The sequence below is a fragment of the Apis mellifera genome, linkage group LG7, assembly GCF_003254395.2.
Source record: "Apis mellifera strain DH4 linkage group LG7, Amel_HAv3.1, whole genome shotgun sequence".
In the NCBI taxonomy this organism is placed as follows: domain Eukaryota; kingdom Metazoa; phylum Arthropoda; class Insecta; order Hymenoptera; family Apidae; genus Apis; species Apis mellifera.
The window spans coordinates 10,721,854-10,732,591 of NC_037644.1; the positions used below are offsets into that span (position 1 = coordinate 10,721,854).

The 10,738-nt window shown below is 33.3% G+C and overlaps 1 protein-coding gene across 3 annotated transcripts in view; it reads left to right on the forward strand.

The window, feature by feature from the left end:
- Positions 1-10,717, forward strand: part of LOC412808 (aminopeptidase Ey) — a 37,369-nt gene extending 26,652 nt beyond the window's left edge. For all 3 annotated transcript variants that reach the window (XM_006565475.3, XM_006565474.3, XM_396261.6), the window contains exons 3-15: positions 1,357-1,658; positions 3,627-3,785; positions 4,826-5,125; positions 5,376-5,559; positions 5,704-5,860; positions 5,937-6,018; positions 6,254-6,437; positions 6,536-6,743; positions 7,100-7,377; positions 7,570-7,769; positions 8,095-8,406; positions 8,639-8,720; positions 9,042-10,717. In XM_006565475.3, coding sequence (XP_006565538.1) covers positions 1,357-1,658; positions 3,627-3,785; positions 4,826-5,125; positions 5,376-5,559; positions 5,704-5,860; positions 5,937-6,018; positions 6,254-6,437; positions 6,536-6,743; positions 7,100-7,377; positions 7,570-7,769; positions 8,095-8,406; positions 8,639-8,720; positions 9,042-9,191 — 2,598 coding nt within the window. In that variant the 3' untranslated portion in view covers positions 9,192-10,717. The remainder of the gene's footprint in view (positions 1-1,356; positions 1,659-3,626; positions 3,786-4,825; positions 5,126-5,375; positions 5,560-5,703; positions 5,861-5,936; positions 6,019-6,253; positions 6,438-6,535; positions 6,744-7,099; positions 7,378-7,569; positions 7,770-8,094; positions 8,407-8,638; positions 8,721-9,041) is intronic.
- Positions 10,718-10,738: the final 21 nt, after the last annotated feature.

Below are 10,738 nucleotides of genomic sequence, written 5' to 3' on the forward strand. Positions count from 1 at the left end.
TGCCCTTCTATATCCAACTAAAAACTTTGTAATTTCGCAATCGATTTGTAATAATCGAGCAAAATCGATCGTTGTTTAAAGAGAGAAAGAAAAATTTATTTATAAAAATTGTACGAAAAATTCACGATGAAAGATCATAGAATGAAATTTTCATTTCAAATTCAACACCTTTAATCTGGAATAAGGAATTATTCATAGTTCTTCGTGGTGTATTAAAGCAAGCTCCTCTTGCATTTATTCCATGTTGTAATTAAGACGGAGGAATTCTTTTTTTCCAACGAAAAGTTAATTCCTACTTAAAAAGTATCACATGCTTTAAACGTGCTTTTCCGTTTCTACGTCTTTTTCTTTTTCTTTTTTTTTTTTAAACGAGACATTCGCGCTTCTTGTGTACATACGTAACGTATTTATTTACCCGTTTCACAATATTATGCGAAATGATGGTTAACTAATCGAGAAGCAAGCACGAATTGCCTTCGACGAAAATTATCCCATTACACGAAGGAATAAATTCTCAAAGATGCTTTTGTGTTTTAATTTTCCTTTTTTCTCTCTTCTCTCTTTTTCTCTCTCTTTTTTTCAACATTAGCAACAACCAGGAATTAAAATCGGACAAAAGAGGGAAACGATTTCTTCTTCGTTTAAGTGGATAAAAGAAGGATTCTTATAGCTTGTACGAGTGTACTTGCTTGCTTTAATTCAAAAGATGTAGAACAAGAGGTGAATAATTAATTCGTAATTTTCGACGTTTAATCTTCTCCTTTATGCACTCGTTGAAGAAGAAAAAAAAAAAAAGTATCGAAAACCGGGACGGTTGATTATTAAGTTAGCTCTCGAAGGGTGAAAGTAGCCAATAGCAGATAGAAAGTTTGAATCGTTATTTTATTTCTCCGTTTTATAGTTTAGATTTCTTTATGATAGATTAGAAATTATACAACGAGGAGAGAAGATATTTTTAATATACAGAAATTAGAATTAATTGTTTCATTATAGACTTTGCCTTAATATAATTGCAAATTAAATTTATTTATACAAACTTTAACGCGCAGAAAATTGAGGAACAAATTTCATAGATACGAAAGAACACGAATTTCTTAATCTCTTCAAAAAAAAAAAAACACGAAACAATAGAATTTCACTCTCGATACACTCTTCTTCGCTTACAATCCAAGAAGATTTAATCCACTCACTATTAACAAATATCACCACGTATAATAACATTCGTCGAATAAAATTGTTCGAAAGAGAAGCATCGAAGAATTGACTCATACCTCGAATGAATGGGATGAATGAAATATCCGTTTCATCGATGATCTCACACTTACGTGTATAAAAAAAATGATAATATATTTCCAGGTGAAAATCTTGGTGAACGTGACGGAGGAGACGGACAAGGTGACGTTGCACGCGGTCGACATGAGAATCGACGAAAGTTTCACGAATATAAAATCTTATTCGGCCGTGAAATCGGCTGGGGAGAAGGTGGTGAAAATCGTTGAGCAGAGGAACGACACCGAGCGCCAATTTTACGTGATTAGAACGTTGGACACGTTGAGGAAGGGCGCGCAATACATTGTGAATCTAAAGTTTGTCGGCCATCTGAACGACTACTTGCAAGGCTTCTACAGGAGCTCGTACACGGTTGGAAGTGAAACGAGGTAAACGCCCCAAGCAATTTAATTCCATTCTCTAGGTGACAGCTATTCGTACGCAGTAAATTTAAACCGCTTTATCAAGCAATATCTGCAGTTACCGGCCAGTTGACCGATCTATTTGCTAGGGGCTCGCTGCAACGTGACTTATTTCTGAAAGCGATACGACGCGAGTTTCTTCGATCGATCCTCCGAACTTGCTCCATTCGCGCACAATTCGTACACGCTTTTAATCGGGGATCGATTATTTGGAGCGAGATTTTTTTGGATTAATTTGGAAAAGGAAGTAATTTTAATTTTAAATTTAAATCGTGTTGGAAAAATTTATATTAAATTTATATCGATATAGAGGAATAAATAATGGGAGAGTAATTTAGATATTTTGATTTTATTTACGTATAAATATTATGGTAAAGAAATTTTGTTGATTTATTTTGCAAGAACTATATAGATCTCATAAACAAAAGCTTTTACCTTACTTTAAAAAGCTTCTTACGGCAAGAAAGGAGGAAAGAAAAAGAAACGAAGAGAAAAAGATGAATTTTCACCGCGATTACGTCCATTGAACGCGTCTATTCACTCCTCACGTTCTGCTTATCTCGAAAATTTTCAAAGAGCCTGAAATCTCAGCCTTTTAGCAGCTCGACGAAAGTTTCCTCCTCCCCTCTTTGACGACGATATTTCTTCCCGTGGCACGGGAAGCGTCTGTGAATTTACACAGCTAGACGTCATTTTCTCGTGTGTGTCCCCCGTTAAATCGTTGAAAAGCCGAATGGCGGCGAGGATCTTGCGATTCTTCGAGTTGATAACAGCATCCAGACGACAATGTGATCGTGAAAATTATTTGTTTCAAACTTTTAACAATTCGAATGAACGATCTGATAAACTTTATTTTCAAATTAATAATCTTAATTTCCTAAATTATTGTTAAATTTTAACGACATGATGAATGTTTCATAAAAGAAAAGATCCAGAAGAGAAAGGATCGATTTTCTTTCGAAAATGAATGTAAAAAAAAAAAGGAAAAGATAAATTCAAATTTTCAAAAGGGTCTAATTCCAATGGAAGATACTTTTAATATCCTTGATTAACTTTAAGGATGTTTTATAAAATACCAATCTTGAAATGTCCAATTTTTGTGTAGAGAATAGAATGATGAATAAAAGATGGATACGTATCTTTTCGTCAGTTAAATAATCGTATAAATCGATGTTAATTATGGAAAAGTCAAACGGTATATACGAACTATTATAGCTGTTACATGTCCGACCTTTCGCTTTCAAGGATAACATTATGACACGTTAATCGCTGAAAAAGTAAGAAATGTTAGAGGAAACAGAGAGACTTAAATCGTTTTTTTCTTTGTTTTCATTCAAGAGGTGCAGAGAATAATAATTGATCGCAATAACGTTATTGTTAAATTGATTTTTTAATTCAATGCAATTGGGTTGAAAGAATATCTTGATACATTCTCTCAAGGTGAACGATACATCTAAATAAAAATCTGCAATTTGGCAGTTCAGTCATTGTTCCCTCAACATGATTATGATCTCATGCATTCTCACGTACGTTCCCAGAATTGAGGACATTGTAACAAGAGGTGGGCAGATCCATTTGTAACAACTTGATGGAAATTAAAAATACCTCGCTGCCATTTTGCTTACTCCATTTAACTTAACGTTAAAAATAATAATTAGTGAATCGATAAATCATTTCTCGATTTTTCGATAGAATTTGAATTTGAAATCTGTGATCATCCTTTGTTCTTTGTACCAATATCTGCATCTACACCATTTCACAATTTTACATATTTAATAAAATTCTCAAAAATATAGATTCGTTATCCTTTTATGAGGAAGATGTTCCATCGCTATTAATTTTCGTTCCTCCATTTCACTCTAAAAATTACTTCACTCAATTTGCTCAATTTTTCCTCGTATTCATCACCCTGTATCGATGCTCCCTGCGTTACAGATGGATTGCAACGACTCAATTCCAGCCAACGGATGCGCGACGCGCGTTTCCGTGCTTCGACGAGCCGGCGCTGAAAGCCACGTTCAAGATCAGCATCGCGAGGCCCAAGAACATGACATCCATCTCGAACATGCCTCAAATGGGAGAGCCGATGCCAGTGTAAGCGACTGAATGCGTATTTTTACGCCCCCCAAAAGGGAAACGATTTCGCCATGCGTTTCTTCGCATTGTCTCGTATCGATTCACTCTCGAATCTAAAGGATAATCTTCGAGTTTTGCGAAGATTTACGAAGCGAAAGTAAATTTTTAAAAATTTGTGCGAGTAAAAGAAGTTTGATTTATTGAGTTAAAAAAGAGAAGAAGATTCGCGAGTGTTATCTTTCTGATATTCGAATTTTAAAAAGTTTATCATGAAGATTAATTTATTGATTTCAATATTTTTGATAGTGTTTTAATTTTTTAATTTGAAAAGAGAATAAGTTTGAGTAATTTTTTGAAATATTTTTATCGAATGTATTAATTTTTTTAGCTCAGAATTATTTAATTTATTACAATTGTAGATAATTCATTGCATAGATCTGAGATCGAAATTCTCAAATTCGAAACGTCTATCGATCCAATTTGAAGATACAATGAATCGATACTTATAATTGTTTTCCCGTGATAAATCGTCGAATTTTATTTTTTCCTCGTGAATACACGTGATTGTCAATTTAACACGAGAAGACATGATGACACTCTTATTATTTGCGCGAATTGTCCGCACAAGTAATTTCCAGAATCAACAAAAGTATTCGTTAACTAACTAACTAATTGTAATCAATTTGTTTGCGCGAGATGTGGCGTCCAATTTAATTGTTTCTCTTCTCGTCGTTCGTTAAGATTAGAAAATTAACTATCATCGTAAATAACGTAATATCTTGCATTAAATTTCATGATATACATAAAAAAGAAAAATTCAAAAATTCGAATATACGTTTTCACAGATACCTTAAATCGTTCCCTATTTTGTCTTCTTTGAATATTCATTGAACTTTTTACAACATAAAATTCTTGTTTAAATATATTATGATATTTCGACGATAAAAATATTTATAAAATAATTTTAAAAATTTTAAATAAAATTAATAATTAAATTTTAAAAATATTTATAAAATAATTCGTCAGATATTATTTGCTATTTGGTTAATTGTAACCAGGCCCGGTTTACCGACGTACGTGTGGGACCATTACGAACGCTCCGTGCCAATGTCCACTTACCTGGTAGCCTTCATTGTTTCGGACTTCGAGATGTTGAAATCGGAATCCGGGAAGTTTAGAGTCTGGGCACGAAGCGAGGCCGTCCAACAGGCACGATACACTTTGGACATTGGCCCGAAAATACTTCGGTATTACGAGGACTATTTCAAAATTAAATTTCCTTTGCCCAAGATGGACAGCGTTGCCCTCCCCGATTTTTCGGCTGGAGCTATGGAGAATTGGGGCTTAATCACTTGCAGGTGAGTTGACAAATTTGACACATCTTAATATATATTTAATTAAAAAAATTTATATCTCGATATAATTACGAAATAAATTTTTGTAATGAGCATTTTGAATACATAATCCTTAGAATTTTAAAAGAGAATTAAATATTTATAAAATATTTCATTACTTCATTAATCTTTACACGTAGAATGATAAATTTTGGAAAAAATTCTTCGAAAATTGGGATGTTTGATACAGGTGATACAGTGATTGAATTTTCAGGGAGACGGCTATGCTGTATCAGGAAGGTGTCTCGACTAGCAGCAATCAGCAACGAGTGGCCACAGTCATAGCGCACGAACTTGCTCATCAATGGTTTGGCAACTTGGTGACTCCAAGTTGGTGGTCGGATCTGTGGTTGAACGAAGGCTTTGCCAGTTACATGGAATACATCGGCATGAACGCGGTAAGTTGTTTAAACTTGGGATAAAAAGGTTAATTTAAAAAAAAGTCAGAGAGAGAAATATAAAATATATATACTTCTTTATTTTTCTTTATTTCTTATTGGTTCAATCGGATTATTTGCATTGAAACTTTTTACATCACGTAGGTGGAACCAACGTGGAAAGTTTTGGAGCAATTTGTCGTGCATGATCTGCAAAACGTGTTCGGTCTGGACGCGTTAGAATCTTCGCATCAGATATCGGTCAAAGTGGAACACCCTGACGAAATTAGCGAAATTTTCGACCGAATTTCTTACGAGAAAGGTGCGAATAAAAATTAATATACTTATATTTAACGTGAATACAATATATTATTACATTGTCGTTATTATTGGAACAGGTGCTTCCATAATAAGAATGATGGATCATTTCCTCACTACCGATGTGTTCAAGCAAGGTTTAACCAATTATTTAAATGCAAAGTGAGTTTAAAAATTATACGTAACGATTATAAAATGCACAAACACATTCCAAACATTATTTCGACAAATTTTTATCAATTATAAAATTAATTTTTCACTTCCAATCAAATCTATAGAAACGTTTCAAACTCCTCCTTATATAATAACATATTTGTTAATTTATCAAACATTACATTTATTCTTTAATTAAAATATGAAAATAAGAAGAAACTGAGAAACTTTGCGTTCTTAACAGAGCTTATCAGAGCGCCGAGCAAAACGATCTTTGGGATGCTCTTACGAAACAAGCGCACAAGGATAAAGTCCTCGATCCCGCGGTAACCATAAAGGAAATTATGGATACCTGGACCCTCCAAACTGGTTTCCCAGTTGTAACGGTTACTCGAGATTATAATAACGGTGCAGCTACGTTGACACAGGTTTGCTAAAGATAAAACGGGTGAAAAGTAAATCGGATTTATCCACGATCGATATTTATCCACGTTCATCCATATTTTTTTTCTCCCCCTCCCCTCAGGAACGCTTCATGCTTCGTAACGGTACTATGGTGACCACGTCCAACGTCGAGCCACTTTGGTGGATACCTATCACGTACACGACCGAAAGTCAATTAGACTTCAATACAACCCAACCTTCTCGGTGGATGAAAGCGGAAAAATCGATCACGTTGACCAATTTGAATTGGAATTCCTCGGAATGGGTTATCTTCAATATTCAAGAAACTGGTATTAAATTATATTTGAATCGATCTAGAGATTAACAAGTTTAAATTGTTTCCTTAATTTTTAAAATTGATTATTGGTTTCAAACTCGAACTTGATATTCAAATATATCAAAGACACGTGGAATTTAAAATTACAGCTTGATCTGAAATTGGCTTGTATCTAAAGAAAAATTTTACTTCCGATTCTTTTTACTTTAACATATAACTGTATCAAATCTTTTTTCGAAAAAGAGGAAAGAATAATAAAACTCGAATGATTTAGTTTAAGAGGTTTTAACAAGCTTGATAAAAGCTTCTCTTCGAAATTTATTCAAGGATGTCAAAAGGATGATCTTGATCTTATATTTTCTCTGAAAGGATACTACAGAGTGAACTACGACAAAACGAATTGGCAACTGATAATCAAGCAATTGAACAAGAACTCGTTCGGCAATATTTCAACGATCAATCGCGCCCAATTAATAGACGACGCGCTCAATTTGGCAAGAGCTGGAAGGTTAGACTACGCCACTGCGTTGAGCGTCACGTCGTATTTAGCTCACGAGACCGAGTACTTACCATGGAAGGCTGCTTTCACTGCCATGCACTATTTGGACAGCATGTTGATCAAGATGCCGAGCTACGATAGATTTCGAGTAAATGCCAACTTTTTTTTTTCCAAATTTTCCAAATTTCGTACGATTAAAAATATCAATATTTCCTCAAATTTTCTTCGAATATAATTTACACAGAGAGAAAAGTTCAATGATATATTTCGAATAATAAAAATAATGTTATTAAATGTTATGAATCAGTTTTATATATTAAAACATGAAATATCGTTTCAGGTATACGTTTTGAAACTGCTCGACAACGTGTACAAGCAGGTCGGTTTCACGGATAACGTGGGTGATCCCCAATTGACAGTTTTCACCCGCATCGATGTTCTAACATGGGCATGCAACTTTGGCCACGAGGATTGCGTGCAAAACGCAGTGAAACAGTTTTACAATTGGCGCTACACGCCCAGTCCAAATGTGAATAATCCGTAAGTATGTTCGTTCACGTACAGGGTGACCAGAAAAAAAGGGATTTTTTAGGAGACTTTACAGATATATATCTTCTTGCAATCGATCTCAAAAAGTTGACCACTTATTATTCATTCTTCTTTTATTTATCAACTAAATTTAAATAGAGAAATTCTGAAATTAATTATAAGATAATGATTAATTATTCGGTATAAATGTTACAAAACAGAAAAGAAACGAAAGAAATTAAGTATCTTTTAACGATGTTAAGGTTAATTTGGCAACAATTGTATCACAAATTGTCAATCGAATGATAGACGAAGAATTTTCACAATTTGCCCGTAGAATATCGCCGAATTTGAAGATGGTCGTCTATTGTACGGCGATTCGTTTCGGTGGGCAAGTCGAGTGGGATTTCGCTTGGCAAAGGTACTTGGAGACGAATGTCGGTTCCGAGAAGGATTTGCTTCACCACGCGCTCGGCTGTACGAGAGAAACGTGGCTGCTGAGCCGTTACTTGGACTGGACGATCACGAACAATTCAGGGATCAGAAAACAAGATGTCAGCCGTGTTCTTAATTCCATTGCTAGCAATCCTGTTGGCCAACCCCTCGCTTTCAACTTCCTCAGAAACAAATGGGCCAGACTCCGAGAATAGTATGTTTCTTGATCGATAGTTTAATTTTATTAACAAGTATTAAGAGTAATGCAATATCTAGGTGATGACGATTCGATTATATCTACTTTTTTTCTATATTTAAATTTCATCAAATTAATCACCATTTGAAATATAAATAAAAGGATTTGAAGAAGTTTATACACAAGTTAGATTCTATCTTAATTCTATCCATAAGTTGACAATAATATCCAATAATATTCTCTGTTTTAGCTTCGGGACATCGTTATTGACCATAAATAACATAGTGAAATCAGCCACGAGAGGTATCAATACCAAATATGATCTCAAAGATGTAAGTATAGAACGAAATTCTATATTTCAAATGAACGATGAAATTTATTAGGAATATAGTATATATATAAAAATCAAAGTCATTGAAACTTATCGATAACTGTGCGAATAATTATTCAAAATATTTCAAAATTTAAATCAAGCATCTCGCGAATGATTATACATTTAAAATTATACTTACCTTTTTGTAAAATTGTTCACGAATTTTATGATATAGCGTTGAAATTTCTCTTATTGCAAAAAATTTCACTCGCGAGAAATGTCGATTCAATTTAATTTAATAAAAAAAAAAAAAAATAAAAATGTTTCTTCTTCTATCCAGCTAATAGAATTCACCAACGAGCACATAGGGGAGTTCGGAAGTGCCACAAGATCGGTGCAACAATCGATAGAGCAATCGGAAGCGAACATACGATGGGTGGAAGCCAATCACGCTACAATTCAAGATTGGTTGAAGAGATATACCGCGTAGCGATAAAAACGCGGCGGGTTTAATATGATTCGAATTAACATTCGACGTTCACATAGGTAATTAAAATTGCCATCGAATCGAAAACTCCAATCTGATAAATCGATCGTAATGTCCTCGAGCATTGTTCCATTGTTTAACAAACTCGTATATGCTCGTATAATCCGCGAAAAATCTCGCGCTTTTTTTCTCTTCTTTCTTTCTCTTTTTCTTTCTTTTTTTTTTTTTTGCTATGATTAAAACGTAGATCGTGAAAAAAAGAGAGAGAGAAAAGAGAGAAAGTACGAAACAAATTATTAAGTGTTACGAGGCAGAGTGTTTAAGTGTTTCTTTTTTTTTTCTTCCTCTCTCTTTTGCATGTTTTTTTTTTGTAAATACGCGTTGAGCATTTAATGTAACGTAATAATAATAATAATAATAATAATAATAATAATAATAACGGAACGTTTAAAGATATTTATAGATGGAATAGGTTGAATCGCAAAAAAAAATTGTACAAGTATTTCGTGCAACTCGTGCACATTAAATTCACATACATACTTCTCTAAATTAGTATAAACGACTGTTGATTTTAAAAACTCGTCGATAAACTTTAAATTAGATTACGTACGGGATTGTAAGATATAATTATTGTATAATGTTATAATATTAATGTTATCGTATTATAACATTATATATTGTATTATACACACGAATTATTTAGAAATTTGTAACGTAAATTTTTCTGGATATTTTTTCGGATCGAAATTCCAAAATGACAACAATTTTTCCCATCAAATCTTCAATTTTCATTTAATTCCTTTTTACAATACAAATCTTCCTTCGATCTCTAACGATGATCTGACTCTGAAGGTTTGAAAGGTCTTAGTTGTAATTCATTTTTTTTTTTTTTTTTTTTTTACGAAGAAGATCTAACGAAAAGAATGTAATTAGTTTTCCATGTCGGTGTGTTCTTTTTGTTGTTATTTATTCAAAGTTCGAATCGTTATTATTTATGGGAGGTTTCTATTTCTCTTCAGCGATGCGAGGTATTTTTTTTTTTTTTTTTTTACGTGTTTTGAGCCCGTGTGTCTCTCGAATTTTCTAATTTTTTTAAATCCGCGGACAACGTTCGCGTTGGAAACAATTTAATGACGAAAAGTTTTTGAGTTTTTGAGGAATGAAGTAAGGAAAAAAAGAAATAAATAGATAAATAAAAAAGAAAATAAAAGAAAGACAATGCACAAATTATTTATTACAAATTTTCTATTTCGATTATTTATTTCTTCTATCACGCACAATATCGTGTTCTAAATATTTAAGAGATTCGAGATCTTCCAGTTTCTATGAAATTCCATCGTGTATTGTTTTTCCACCGATTTCTTGGAAAATCGAACGCGAAATCGTCGCAATTCGCATTTGTTCGTAGAACAAAAAAAAAAGAAAAAAAATCATCGCTGTGAGAGTATTAAAGAAAAAAAAATTGCGACTATAAAAATTGTATAATAACATTGTATCTCGGGTTCAATAAAGTTGTATCGATTTTTATATCTTTGAGAGTGTTTTATATC